The sequence below is a fragment of the Scatophagus argus genome, chromosome 7, assembly GCF_020382885.2.
Source record: "Scatophagus argus isolate fScaArg1 chromosome 7, fScaArg1.pri, whole genome shotgun sequence".
Classification (NCBI taxonomy): domain Eukaryota; kingdom Metazoa; phylum Chordata; class Actinopteri; family Scatophagidae; genus Scatophagus; species Scatophagus argus.
Genome location: NC_058499.1, coordinates 21706420 through 21721294, shown reverse-complemented (window position 1 = coordinate 21721294; position 14875 = coordinate 21706420). Strand labels below are relative to the sequence as shown.

General features: G+C 39.6%; 1 protein-coding gene across 3 annotated transcripts; it reads left to right on the top strand.

The window, feature by feature from the left end:
• The first annotated feature begins 4650 nt into the window (after window positions 1-4650).
• On the top strand, window positions 4651-14161 carry dkk3b (dickkopf WNT signaling pathway inhibitor 3b). 3 transcript variants are annotated; one of them, XM_046394962.1, is made up of 8 exons: window positions 4651-4804; window positions 5319-5631; window positions 6265-6387; window positions 6654-6734; window positions 10902-10994; window positions 11455-11599; window positions 13642-13792; window positions 13916-14161. In XM_046394962.1, exons 2-8 carry the CDS (start codon window positions 5437-5439, stop codon window positions 13938-13940), a joined length of 813 nt encoding a protein of 270 aa, XP_046250918.1. In that variant the 5' UTR covers window positions 4651-4804; window positions 5319-5436; the 3' UTR covers window positions 13941-14161. The 3 variants fall into 3 exon arrangements, with proteins under 3 accessions (XP_046250918.1, XP_046250917.1, XP_046250920.1); XM_046394961.1 differs by lacking the exon at window positions 4651-4804 and having other exon boundaries at window positions 4958-5631; XM_046394964.1 differs by lacking the exon at window positions 4651-4804 and having other exon boundaries at window positions 4982-5631; window positions 6265-6384.
• The last annotated feature ends 714 nt before the right edge of the window (window positions 14162-14875 follow it).

Below are 14875 nucleotides of genomic sequence, written 5' to 3'. Positions count from 1 at the left end.
TTCATACTAACATCAGCTAGCAGTTATTTTATTTTTCCATCCGTATCCGCATTTAGCATCCGTGGCTAATCTTCCCTCCAACTCCATGTTACACAGTGAATGGGAGAAACATCACTGAATCATCAAATCCTTCTGAAAAAAAACTCCACTTTGAAATTTTACTGCCTCTGCATAGTTTTTGGGCAGCTCAGCTTCATTGGGCAACCTGAAGAGAGCCCAGTTTTCTTGACCTGTTCATATTTTGTTAATTTCATCATTTTTACTCAATTTTTATGTTATGTCGGCTATGTAGTTAAATGTTTTTTTCTGTCTGTTTTCATATCATATCATATAATTGTATGTCATATGTCATATAATTGGGAGTGTTAACAGGGTGTTTTTTTTGTTTTTTTTTTTTTTTTAACACTAACTGAACTCCCCTGCCTGCTTCAAGCTTTTCTGTGCAGGTTGATGTGTTGTGGACCAGGCCATGCAGAGCTGCCTCTGGTGCACTTCTGAAACCTTGTGCAGCTAATGGCATCACACACATTGACAAGAATGACCACAGTCAGGTTTGGCTGTGCACAGTGGAATCTAGCAGTAGAGAGCTTGATGAGCAAGAGCAGCATTTCTGTTCTTTAACAGAACAAATATATATATATATATATATTACTGTTATTTGAAACAAATGCACTTTTTTTTGGAGTAAAATCATCAAATGTAAAAAGTGACTTGTTATAAGCTTCTAGATTTTTTAGCAAAATATCTCATCTTGGCTTCTTTAGTTACTGCAGTGCTGCAGGGGTTCCCCAGCAGAACAAGGATTCATTTATTTTCGTTCTTATTCCACCCATATACAACACAATTGTGACTGGATTTTGTAGTCTTTCAGCATACCCTTACACACAAAGATTGCCAGTTTCTAGTTATCTGCATGCTCTGCATCAGGCAGCTGATGTGGAAGTGGAAATAAGGAGTAGATAGTAGCTGGTGAAGGAGAGTGGGTGTCCCTGTACAGAGAGGCTTGGTGCAGCAGAGAGGATGCCGCCTGAGGAACTTGAGATATGAAAGTAATGTTTAGGCTCAAAATCCAATCATTTTCGAACATTTTGCCCACAGGTGGAGAAATGTCCTAACATATAAACGGCTTTGTGAAGGAAGACAGGCACAATCGAAGGACATTTCACTTGTTGCCTTGTGTTGTTCTGATTCCTTTGGTATAAGTGTTGTTCAATAAACAACTTCTGCAGACATCATCTAATCTCCTGAAGTCATTCTTGTTCCGACTCATTTAAAATGGTAGGTATTTGTAGACTATTGGCGTCATGAGCTTCATACAGTTTCAGTAGTAGAACATTTATAAACAAAATTTGGCTCAGTTGGGGGATCCTGGGACAATGTCTTATCAAACAGGGTCTGTGGTCTAATTTGTGTCAGTTTAGGTGTGTGTGAGAACATTTGGGAGCCACTGGTTTAGGCTGCTGCAGTTCAATGTGCGGTTTGTCCAAGTGATGTTGGAGCTGTTGCATGACTGCTATGTGTAGGCAGGTGTCAAACACTGTGTACTGTTACCGTATTACTGTCAAATGTATTAAAAAGTATGAGTGTTACGTAGGCTGTTCATTGTTTGTACAGCGCAAATGCGGAAATTTAGGTAAGCTTGTAAAAACAATTAAAAAGACATTATTGTAAAAATAAAACATTTAAAAAATATATAGAAATAAAAGTATTCCAAAGTGAATTTAAAATTTTAGTTTAAGTCCAACCAGTTTTTCATTCAAAATCCAGGATGTCTGAAGCTAATTCTCTACCAGGATGCCTTTGAAATTGTGAATCCCCTTGGCACAGCTAAGAAAAAGCACAAAGTTGTTGCTGTCTATCTTTCTTTGGCAAATTTGCCTGCACATGTGCGGTCCAATACAGATCACATGTCCCTTGTCCTGTTGCGTGGAGAGAATGACCTAAAACAGTTTGGAAGTGCTAAAGTTTTCTCAGAGATGCTCGAAGATTTAAAAAATCTGGAGGAAAATGGAATAACTGTCGATGGTGAAACAGTCAAAGGGGCTCTGCATTGTATTGCAGGAGATAATTTGGGGTCACATAGCATTGGTGGGTTCATTGAAAACTTTAATCATTCTGTGTACTTTTGCAGATATTGTGAAATCACAAGAACTGAGTTTGAGAATGATCCAAATTTTTGTGGTCCACAGCGCACCCCTGAAAGTTATGATTCTGCAGTACTACAAGCTGAAGACATACACAGCAGCAAAGGTGTAAAGGTAAATTCTGTTTTCAATGCACTTCAGTCTTTTCATGTTTGCCAGCCTGGTCTGCCACCTTGTTTAGGTCACGACTTATTTGAGGGTGTGTTATCATATGACATGGCGCTGTACTTGAAGTATTTCATTAAGAAACAGAAATGGCTTACATATTCTGTGTTGAACCGATGCATCAAGCAGTTCAAATACAAGGGAACTGATGCTCTCACAAAGCCATCTGCTGTCAGTTCTGAGGGGTCCAAGCTTTCAGGTCAAGCTATCCAGAACTGGAATTTATTAAGGTTGCTACCTGTGTTGATTGGCGACAAAGTCCAAAATCCAGAAGATGATGTGTGGCAGTTAACTCTGCAGCTCATTGATATTGTTGATTTGATTTGTGCACAAAAGATTTCGTTGTCCCAAGTAGCCTATCTTGATATAATACAAGAATATTTGGAATCAAGAAAGTGTTTATTTCCTGAGACTACTAAGGAAATAAACATTATTATTGTTTATTATTATTATTATTAGGTTTATCTAACATTTTCACTTTATTGAACTTGGAAGTAGCTGCTATAGTGACTTTGGGCTTATAGGATTTGTGATTTTACCTATTATAAGTGCCATTATAGTGATAATTTCAATTAGAGCATTATCATTGTGAAGACTTTTGTTAATGTGAAAATATTTTGTATTTAATACAGTCATCTGTGTTATATCCACAGGTGTTTTTTCTCCATCAACCCAGAGAAGGGAACTAAAGTGGAGAAGACAAAAACATTGATTCAAGACCTTGCAGATCACAAGTGGTGTGGTGACCAGTAGGTCAAAAAACTTTATTGATGTTTCTGTGATGTTGACAGGCGGTAAGGACTGGGGTAAGATGTGTTCATTTTTTTCCTCCCCAGTAGCTGTAGCATTGCCTGAGGGCCTCAATCTTGCAACTTCCCATCAGAGCAAAGTTGGTGTCACTAAAAGGCGTTTTCTATTCCAATGTTTGTAAAGTACATGTTATGAATATGCATGTAAAAAAAAAAAACCCTGGAACTACACTTCAAGAAATGAACCATAAATATTTGTTCTGTATGAACACTCCTGAAAAACACAAACAACTGTTTCACTGTTTTGCAGATGCTGTGCTATGTTGAAAATAGTCCTTCAAATTTGAATGCTGATTGCTATTGCATACAAAACATTTCAATGTGGCCACTTCCATTTGTGAGGATGGCTGATCTTGATAAGTGGGTCAAAGGTGCCTCTCAAGTCTTGCAGGCACAAGAACAATTGAAGTTTTTGCACAATTCCACATTCATCAAAGGACTAGGAAAGAAAGAAAAAGAACAACTTACCCATTTACCACTTAATTCAATTGACAAAATGCTGCATGGACATTTGCATTTATTTTATAGAAACAGTTGTTTGCTGTCAGTTACATTGGGTGAGTATTTATTCCTCTGAACAAACACAAAATACCTGCTGTACATTAGCTGTTGCAGAAAGACTGCTAAGCGAAGGTAGGTATAAAGTCAAGTATTAATCTCAGGAGTAACTTTCAACCTTCAAACCTTCAAACTTTATTTTGTCAGTATATTTTTTACATACACTGAAATTTTATTTTAACCCATCACTGATTTAAACACACACATGCAACATGCACCATGCTGTGAAACACACAGGAGCAGTGTTTGGAGCAGTTGGGGGGATTAAGTGCCTTGCTCAAGGGCACATCGGCAGACTAATGGGGGGCTGCTGTGTTAATTCTTGAGCAGCAGTTCAGGCTCTCCTCCATCCAGCGCTCAACACCAAATGCCCTGCAAAGCACCTCACACAGTTTTTTTCATCATCTCATTGTTCACCTGTAGCAAGTGATAAGATTATGATTGGGTATGAAAGGGGCGTCCTCAAAAGGCGTTCACAAGCACTTTGTCGAACACTTGATTGCATTAAGGATATCACGACATGGACTCATTTCAGAAACACAGTTCATTTGAAAATGATTGCAGTCTTAGTTTGTGGCCTGTCTAAAAACTAAGACCAAATGTAAAATCCTCTCAGTTATTTATTTGTAGTATGCAGTTTGTAACAGACTGTCTGAAGACTGTCCTGTCCTGTGATAACTGTCGTATTGTGTAAATCAAAGGAGCACATTCAGAAAACTAGTAAATAATATTTAATTTATTCTGAAATAAAACAAGTTAGGATGAACAGTTCACTAATTATTGTACAATTGCTTGCAAATGAGAATGATAATATATAGCCTATAGCCTATAAATAATCCCTTTAGATGAGTGATAACATTTTGAGCTGGACTGGATTGTTTGAATTTGTCTTTGAGAGCAGTTCAAGTGAGAGGCCTCAGTCCTGATAAAACCGGGGGGTAGAACCGGGGGAAAGAAGGCCATCTATTGGTATCCAGATGCAAATGCAACTCATATCAGTTAAAAACCTGCCAAGAAGTTATTTGTACTTAATAATTACAGAATTCTCTTAAAAAACTTCAGAGTCTACCCTACTTTGCCCTACGTGCAGGACTCACAGGACGCCAGGAGTCCACGTTCCGGTCTGTGGTGAGGTTTAGCCAATAGCACATTTTTGTGACTTGCAACACATTAATTAATTCATTACATCTTCTCATTATGTTGGAAAACATAATTGTTACGTTCCAAATCATTTGCTGTCGGCAACTAGTTGCATGTAAAGGTGATTTCTAGGAGACAGCTGGGCTTAATGAGAAGAAACGGAATTATAACCTGCTGCAGGCCTACAGGCCTGTATACTATTACAGGCACGGCCTCCTATAAAGTAAGAATTATGATTATCCAAACTTCACTTAGAATTTCAGTATGGGAAAACTGTACAAGTTAAAGGGCTGCTTGCCTAGTCATGTCACCTTCACTGCCACGTTTGATAGATGGAATTTTGTGTTTATGGTGAACTTCTCCTTTATTAATATTTACATAACCAGCAACCAGTTTGATTTTGACATGCACTTCACAAAATGCAGTTTGAACCTTTTCCACGCCATTAAACCTGATTTGTTCCATTTTATGCCCCCCCTCCCAAACCACTACCGCTCCTCAGACTTTCCAAATTAAGCGGATCCAGCTGTGTGAGGCTGTGCGCCCTCGGTGCGTCACAGAGCTCTGCTGCTGTGTAGACGGGCAGACAGCAGCGGCTAACGGGAGGAAGAGAAGGGAAGATGTCCGGTATCATGCTGCTGTCGGTGTCCTTGAGTTTGTGCTTGTTGTGGGCGACCGGCGACACGGCGCGGAGCGGGCCAGTGATCCTGCGGGACGCTCTGGAGCGGGGCTCGGTCAGTCTGAACGACATGTTCCGAGAGGTGGAGGAGTTGATGGAGGACACACAGCACATACTGGAGGAGGCTGTGGACCAGGTCTGCGTCATATTTTATTCATTCATGCAAACTGTTACATAGGCGTATTTCAGTGAGAGAACTCCAATAACCTGCCACGTATCTGATATCTTATTATACATCAAATGTATCATAGTTGTGGCTAGAATTAGTGTCAGTGTGGGACACAGCATGTTTAATTGTTTTGATACCGTAATTTTGACCAGGCTATGGTATGTGTTGCAACACTACACATAGTTTCCATGTCTGCTTTGTGTCTGACCCACAGCAGGTCTGACTATAACTGCTATTAATAGTCTTCATCGTGATAGTTGCCTATAATACTGTCCACTGGGTTAAATAAAAGAAAATGTCAGCTATTACTTAGAAACTTGCGAGCTTTACGCATCCAACTTATTCTTAGTATCTGCTGTGCCTTGGAAGTGGATTTCAACATGTCTAATACGTTTGCTGATGGATTTTGTGAGCTACTATTCAGTTTTCCCTTCATGCCATCCAAGAAGTTGGTATCAATCAGTGGATGCTGTATATGAACACCTGTCCACTATGTGCATACCCACAGCGAGGATTCTCTATGAGTGGTGTGTGGACAAAATGCAAATGACATGCACTCATGAATGGATCCCATGTGTATCCTGTCATTCAATCCAACAGATCACTACTGAGAGAGCTAAATCGTCATTACTGGATCTGCGTCCTAACTACCACAATGAGACTACGAAGATGGTAAAGGATGGAGACAGAGCCGTTCAGGTCCTAGATAGATCTGACAAGGTAGTGGTTAGCTCTCCAAACTATGGCAACTCTCAAACCGAACCCTATCTTCTTTTAAAGGTCATTTTTTTCATTAATGGAGAAAACCATCTGTGTTTACGAGTCAGGCCCCATACATTTCTGAGTGGGTTTTAGCATTGTGAAATACATATAAGGACCACAATACTGTGATTGTTGTTTCACTAAAGCCCCCCTCAATTTTCCTTTCTCATGAATAAAACACAGATGTACCAGTATATTTACTTTGTCACCCTTTGTGTCATTTATAGGAAACTAATAACAAAACCGGAGAGGTTCATCTTTCACACATCCACATGGAGATCTCTGGCCAGTGGAACAGCGTGGATCATGTGAGTCTTTCACCTTCAGTGTTATATGGCCTATGTGAATAATTAGAGGACTATGGGTTCAAAGTATTCCAGTCCTTCTTATGTTTTCTGGTAATTTGGCTTCGCTCCTGATGATGACTTGATTGCAAAAAAACGATATCTGATCGAGAAGTAGTTTTCGTAGAAGTTGGCTTTTTGAACAAGTTTAAGCAGTTTAATGTGTTGGGTCTGTTCACCCAGCTCACAGTTTGTTGACTCAGGATGCCGGAAATGTGTGTTTAATCTTCAGGCAGAAAGACAAAATCCAACTGTCCCACTTTCAGACCAAATGTTTCTCTTTTAGAAGTCATGATGCAATCTGTAAAGGCAGCCCTTTGGAAAGGTTTTATCACATTCCAGTGAGCATCAGTCATGTGTTTATTGAGAGCACTTTAATTGTAATACCTCTACAACACTTTGCCTCAGTTTGTAAGAATCATAGTGTCTGTAAGAAAGACAGAGAGGTGGAGTTCGGTCTGAAACTGTGGCTGTATTGTCTCAGCTTGTTTTATAAAGAATGAGATCATCCAGCAAGTGAACCTACCATATACTTTTCATAGTTTTTAGCCACCATGAGGCCAGCTTGGATTGAGGTCATTATTGCCACTTGCTGCCTGTTTTGCCATTTTACTTTACAATGGGTGTTTTGATCTTTTGCTTTCCTGGCAGCCGTACAGAATGTGGTTAAGCTAATGGAGCTTTCTGCTGGAAAATAAAAAAAATGCAAAGGAAGCAAGTAAGCCTGCAAACCAGGCAGGATAAGGAGGGTCTGCTCTTCTAAAGTGACTAACTGTAAAGAAATGTCACCCTCTGCATGGAGTCGCACTCGAATTACACTTCAGGAAGTCACAGTAAAGTTGGTTGACTCAGCACCTGATAATGGAAATATTAAGTAAGTTTTTTTCTGTTTTTCTTTCATTTCTAAGTTGAAAAAACATTAAGGGTAAATTCGAGAAAGTAAATGCAATAGGATTTTATTGGCTGGAGAGTTCAGGTGAATATATTTAAACAAAGTTACCTACTTTTTAACTGTCTATTACATCTCTGTCTAAAAATTTGAACTCTTAAAACTAAACTGAATATTTTTGCTTAGAAGGTGTCTCATCATCAGACCACCAAATGGGGCACTTTTTTTATTTTGGTGAGTCAAAGGTAAACGCACATACTTTGTAAAAGGACAAATGTTTTAATTATCTCTGGTAACTTTGTTTAGTTGTTTTTAAAAAGTGATTTCAGTTATTATCACTACTATCTATTACATATCTCACAAGACAGGACACAATTATGACTTTTCTCCTAATAAGGGCTGGGCATTATTCAATACCAGTACCCTTAAAGTGATACTGATACCAATGTAGTACTTCATTTGACCTGTAGTTTCAGCTGAGAGATGTGTACAAGCTGCAAGTTTGCCTTGTTCAAAAAGCAGTTATTGCTTTTTTAGTCTAGTAAATACATAAAGTGCCATCTCGGAGGCCTCTGTATTAGATACAACAGGGTAAAGTGCCCTCTGGAGTGTCCTTTCAGTGGACAATACATAATATGGGGCACTAATGGACGCCCTTCCAGGGGAGAAAATGTGATGCAGTGTCATGCAGTGTCTTTCCTGTGCTAAAAATGTTAGGGACTGAATCTTAGTTCAAAAAGCTGAAGAAGTCACACCAGGTTGGGAAAAAGTTTAACAATTTAATAAAGAATTTCAAAACTGGTTTCAGGAAAAAAGACTAAATGTACTTATACTTAGAATAGAAAAAAATAAGTATTCAAAACATTCTTAAAAGGCTACTAATTAATCTAATTAAAACCCCCTAGTGAGGTTTTGAGATCTACCAAAGAAATTTAACTAGAACTAAGAGCAACTCCGAAGAGTGAAGAACCCCCCCACAAAAACCAATGACTAGACCAATGAGGAAACAGAGCTGGGGAGAGGATGGTGGAGGGAGACAGCTGGAAATGGGGGCAAAAAAGAGGCAGACAAACAATTTGGTGAAGATGGAGTTGAGGGGCTGGTCTTTTAAACAGCAGTCAGGAGGAAAATTGATAGCAGGTAAGTGATTACAGGTGTGCAGGTGGAACAGGGAAACCGGGATAACACACTAGCTCTGGAACAAACCAAAATAACAGATAACCAGGGTTTTTAACTTCATCACCATGAAAACATCACAGTTTTCTGCACGCTGGTGTCCCAATACATGATGCTGATGTCCCTTTTTCATTTTTTTTGACCCTGTCCCTCAGACAACCTGCGTCCACCACTGCGCTGAACAACAGTCCCTCTCTGCCACAGTAACTGCTCTTCGGCTCAGGGATGTATGAGCGCTGTGGGGAAGTTTAAGTAAACCTAAACCAAGTAGTTTGTGGAAAATATTTTTATAGAGGTATAAATTGCCACTGGGCCTATGAGACTAATAACAGCTGTAGACATATGGTATTTATTAAGATAATTACAGGTTACTGAGGGCAATGTGGCCCATAGTTGTAGTTTCCAGTTTGTCTCTGTCTCAGCAAAGTAACTTATATCGGCTTATAGCAGATGCTACAGAAAGACAGAAAGTCTGTGTTTATGCAAGTATTTGCATATTGAGAACAGTGCAGAGCCTTATAAAACTGAGTATCTGGGTTAACAGGGGAGGGTGGTAGACAGTAAGCATGCATATAGTTTGAAGACAGATTCAACAGAGAATAAGTCATTTGGAGAGATGTGTCAGATTTGCGTCATTATGATTAACCCTGTTTGATAACAAACAGATTCTGCCGTCAGCCTCTTGATCCAGTCTGTGACTTTAACACAGTCCAGTTAGCTTCGATGATACATGCTGCTTCAGATACCTGGCTCTGTTTCTATCCTGATTTCTCACAGGCAGAAAACACAAGATAAGTACAACCCCCCGCCCCAAAAAAAAACACAACAGTGAGTGTGCAGCAGGCCAGTGCTGTTTTTGGCAGAAGCCTTTTCCTCTGACCACTGGAAAAGAGTCAAACTAACTCGCAAATATCTGATCAGCACTTTAGAATTTGACAAGAAAAGCCCAACTACTTGGATTTATACGATGGGAAAAGTCCGCCCTGAAACCCTTAAGTAAATTTTAAAAAGCACTGTGCAATGTATTTGGCATGTTGTGGGCCTTCTGTTGCATGAGGCATTTGGTGTTTCTGCATATAACTGACCAAACAAACATGATTTAAAATCACTTTTATGTACTCTCAGCTTAACTATTGCAGAATTTGATTCAGTGCTGCAGTCATACTGGGGGAGGTCACATCATAGAGGTGGTCAACATACACTTTTCTTTGCCAATAGTAGCTGTAATTAGATGCCTTCACAAAACCAGTCTTACTTCACAGTAGTCCTTCTTTGCCATTTACTTTTGACCGAGTAATGTTTTATCAGCAACTCAAGGAGGAAATCAAGTCCAGAGCGAGTACACAAGAGGCCCTTGTGTATAATTTAAAGTTCACTGATGTTGTCCATCAGACAGTTTCCATGGAGATGGACTGTGTCTGGCAAAAACACAATTTCAGAAACCACCAACTGCTAGGACATCATTAAGTGGGGGTGCCATGGATGGTAGGGACTGTGATAATCTTTATTATTGAATTCAGATGTAGTATGGAGTTGTCAGGGTTTGGGCTTGGCCCCTTACCTCCAGTGAAGGGAAATCTTAATGCTTCAGCAGACCAAGACATTTTGGACATTGCTATTTTTTCCAACTTTGGGGCAGCAGTTTGGGGAAGGACCTTTTCTATTCCAGCATGACTGTGCCCCAGTGCTGTGTCCCACAGAAACACTCCCAAATCTTGTGGAAAGCCTTCCCAGACGAGTGGGAGCTCTTATGGCTGCAAAGGGGGGCCAACTTCATATTAATGTCTGTCATTGATGTCATTAAAGTCCCTGTTGATGTCGTGATACTTCTGTTCATGTAGAGTAAGTACTATTTCTAGATAAAGGTAATTATTTTGTCTGAAACTATGATAAACAGAACACTATCTGAATCAAAATGACAGAGGAGGCTGATTACTTATAATGACAGCTTTTAAATGAACACAGATCCTGGTGTACATTCTACTTCAACCCACTTTTCCAATGTGCATTTTCATATAGAGCTCTTTCGCTGACTACATATGTATCTCTTGTTATCTCTAACCCAGGAGTGCATGGTGGATGAGGACTGTGATGACCTGAAATACTGCCTGTATGAGATTGAGAACTCCAAGTGCCTCCCCTGCATACCAACTGATATGGTGGGGATTCAGTCAGCGCTGGCTTTTGTGATTACTTGTTTGGTTAAAGCTGCACTGATCAGTATTTTTATTTCAACAATGTATCACATGGCTATGGTTAATGTGAAAGGTGTTCACCTGTAGGAACAGCTCAGACTGTCTGTTCTCCTCTTGTTCTGTAAAGCAGCCCAGCAATAGAGTTGTCACATAATACAACCCACTGCTACATGCATACAGTCATACAAATATACATCACCATGATCAAGTGTTTCAGCACGCAGAAGATAAGTAAAACAATGTTAGCTGAAGTGTTACACCTGTACAGTATAGCAATATTAATAAATGTCACAAATATCTCATACTAAAGATAATCTATGAAAGAACGGATGATGGCACAAAAATACATTGACCACAAATACAGCAACACACCATGTGTGCTTTACATATTTGTTTGCATATCTGAATGTGTCTCCTCACTTAGCCCTGCACTAAAGACGAAGAGTGTTGCTCAGACCAGATGTGTGTGTGGGGCCAGTGTACAGTTAACGCCACCAAAGGAACAGAGGGAACCATCTGTCAGGGTCAGAGTGACTGCAGGCCAGACCTCTGCTGTGCCTTTCAACGAGGTGAGCTTTTAACAGTGACACCCTCAGAGGGGAAAACTGTTGGTGCCGCAGTGCACAACCATGGACTGAAACGCTGACAAATGCCTGCAAAAAAAGTACAAAATGTATCATAGCAATTGTGTAGGCTACTGTCTCTCTCGCTCTCTCTCTCTTGTGTTGTGTGACGTACAACTTGTTGGCTTCAAACAAGGGTTTATCCTAACAGCAACATATTCATATTAGTTCTTTGACTGTCAGCTCCATAGTAATAAGCTCCAGAAATTGCTAATACACAAAAAGAAAAAGATTTAGCTTACTGTTAGCAAGTTAGCTACAAGTGAGTCGATGTCATAGTTCAACCAATTCCACAACAAACTATCACAAAAACATTTCAAATTGAATTGGAAGCCCTGTTGAATAGACTACCTGCAGAAATAATACTTATACCAACAAAAACATACTCAGGGTTCTTTTACACTGTTAGTGCATCCCAACCCAGCTGTAAGGCATTTTCCTATTGTTTCCCAGCAGACAATATAACAGGCAGCTCCAACTCATACAAAGCCAATGGAGAATGATTAATTGTTTAATTGAGTTCTATCTCTGTGTACTTCAAATATATATTATGAGCTTAGACATGTGCTGTAGAGCATGTTATTTTAAAGGAATAGTTCCACCCCAAAATCCAAATTACACATTTTTCTTCTTACCTGTAGTACTATTTATTTATTTTCAACCATATCACTCGCTCACAGTGAGGTCTGTGGATTATGTTGGGTAGCCAGATCGTGATTTATGGAAAGACACATTGCTGATCAGTTTTTCAAATGTATTTTTTGGTCCTTTGACCACCACAAGGAAAGTGCCATCTAGTTCCATTATATTGGAGATAAAGCAGACATCTCTACAGTGGATATCCGCAAAACACCAAAACAACATAGTTGGATGAATATCACTGCAGTTAAGAGGAAAAACATGTATTAAGCTGAGCTCAAACCTGGTTTGGTCATACACTACAGAGACAAAAATGCTGGGGTACCTGATCATCACACCAACAGGAACTTTAATGACATCGTATTATAAGCTTTGCAGCTATGACAGCAGGTGTCTCCTTCTGAGATTTCTGCTTCCACTGCAGTGCACTTAAGGTGACTGAAATGTTATTTATGGCACATTGATAAAATGCCCTGAAAAAATATAACAGTAGTGTTTCTCTTCAAAGCCACTGCCCTGCAAGCCAAACCAAATGTCATTCACCTCCATTATACTGAGCTGGAGGCAGAAGTCTCAGAAGTCTCAAAACCCCGGTAGATACCAGGTTCCAAAACTGTATAAATGCCGAAATGTCACTGGAGGTACCTGAGTGTTTTTGTCTGTGTCATTTATTATTATTTATTTTTTAGCATTGTTTCATTCGTGCTGTGATGTTACAAACTGTTTGAGTCGAAATAACCCTGGTCCGTTTTTAATGACATTCTGATTTTCCTACAGGGGTCAATAAAGAATAACTTATCATTGACAAGTCCTGGAGTACCCCTGTACATCACAAAAACACACACATTATACAGCCTCCCTCCATATACAGCACATGGTCAAATATACTGTATGAATGGCGTCCAGCATCAAATTGAAATGGTAAGGAAAATTATTGGCCACTATAACCGGTCAGAACTGAAATACTGACAGGGACGTGGTGAGAGGAGAGAGAGAGAATATCATATGCACTCTCTCATGGCTATTGAGATTTTTTCTTTTTTATCACAGTCAAATAGTATATAAACAATAGGACTTGTTTGATCTGTGGTGTTTCATATAATTAAAATCCAAAGTTGCTACTGTCCCACTGATTGCTTGTAGCCGATTCTAAACTCTTTTTTTTTTCTTTTTATTCAAGAAGATTAAAATAAAACTGACTAGAGACATCCATGAAAACATGTTCATGTCCAAGACTGTGACTAATCTCTGTGAAACTGGACCTGACTAGAAGAACTGGACAGTTAATATTAGCAGGAAAAGTAGCTGAAAAGCAAAGAGAGTTTCAGACTTCTATTTTCTTTCTCCAGAGCTGTTGTTTCCAGTGTGTAATCCCAAACCAGAGAAGGGGGAATTGTGTTGGAGCCACCCCAACCTGCTGATGGATATGCTGGCCTGGGACCAGGAGGGTCCCCGTGACCACTGCCCCTGTGCCGATGACCTCCAGTGCCAACCCCATGGGTGAGAGCAAACACAGCATGCAGTTACATTTAAAATGTATGGGGCCGGGGGCGATGGAAGTAAGCAAAAACATTAGTGCAAATGTTTTGTTTTTCTATATTAATTTTTTTTCTCCTCACACAGACGTGGATCTGTTTGTGGAGAGTAGTGGGGATGGAGAGAGCACAAACCCTGTCCAGGAGCTGCTATACTAACATCCTTACTGAGCATTCACCAAAGAACAGCCCATCTGCTGATCGACAGGTTGTAAAGAATAGGATGCTGCTTCAGGAAAGGACTTGCACTGTATTATTTATGCCTTACTATCAATGTGTATTATATATCATGAAGCAAATAAAAGACCTGTTTTCAGCTTTGACTGAGAACCAAGAAAGGCTATATTGTGGTATATTCAGATTTACTGCTGGGTCTAAGTTCCTTGTTTTTTTCGTTTTTTTGTGGAGTGGGTGTGTGACAACTATTGTAAAACACAACTTTGACCACTAGGAGGCATACTTTGCCTCTTTTCTGTGTGTCTGAAAGTGTACCTTGAGAAATAATACGCACATACACATATAAATTCAAGACATGAAGACAATATTTGGGATGATACTGATGGCCACATAATCATCGTACAGACTGATATGGAGTTCAGTCTCTCTCTCTCTCTCTCTCACATACACACACATACAGTTTGTACAGCTGTAGGAAGTGGAAGTGGTACTCGCATCTTATATTTAAAAAGTAAAAGTGCACAGTGTAGAAATACTAGTCATGCATTGAAATTGTTTCTTAAGTAAAAGAATAAAAGTATTTGCACCAACATATACCTTAAGTAGCAAAAGTAAAAGTACACATAATGCAGAAAGTCACATTTCAGAATGAAGTATATTATTGGATTAAAATTATTGATGAACTGATGTGTATCTGCTAGGCAGTATGTAAATGTACCCTCAGGTACCCTTCATATATACATCCATTTTCTATACCGCTTATCTGTCAGGGTCACAGGGGGGCTGGAGCCTATCCCAGCTCACTACAGGCGAGAGGCGGGGTACACCCTGGACTGGTCACCAGTCAATCACAGCGCTGACACACAAAGAC

Bases quoted from the DNA above. Each gene is read 5' to 3' on its own strand.
- dkk3b (XM_046394962.1), top strand. From the start codon at position 5,437: ATGTCCGGTATCATGCTGCTGTCGGTGTCCTTGAGTTTGTGCTTGTTG. The intron at 11,600-13,641 runs GTGAGCTTTTAA...TTCTTTCTCCAG, and splicing joins CTGCTGTGCCTTTCAACGAG to AGCTGTTGTTTCCAGTGTGT. The intron at 13,793-13,915 runs GTGAGAGCAAAC...CTCCTCACACAG, and splicing joins CTCCAGTGCCAACCCCATGG to ACGTGGATCTGTTTGTGGAG.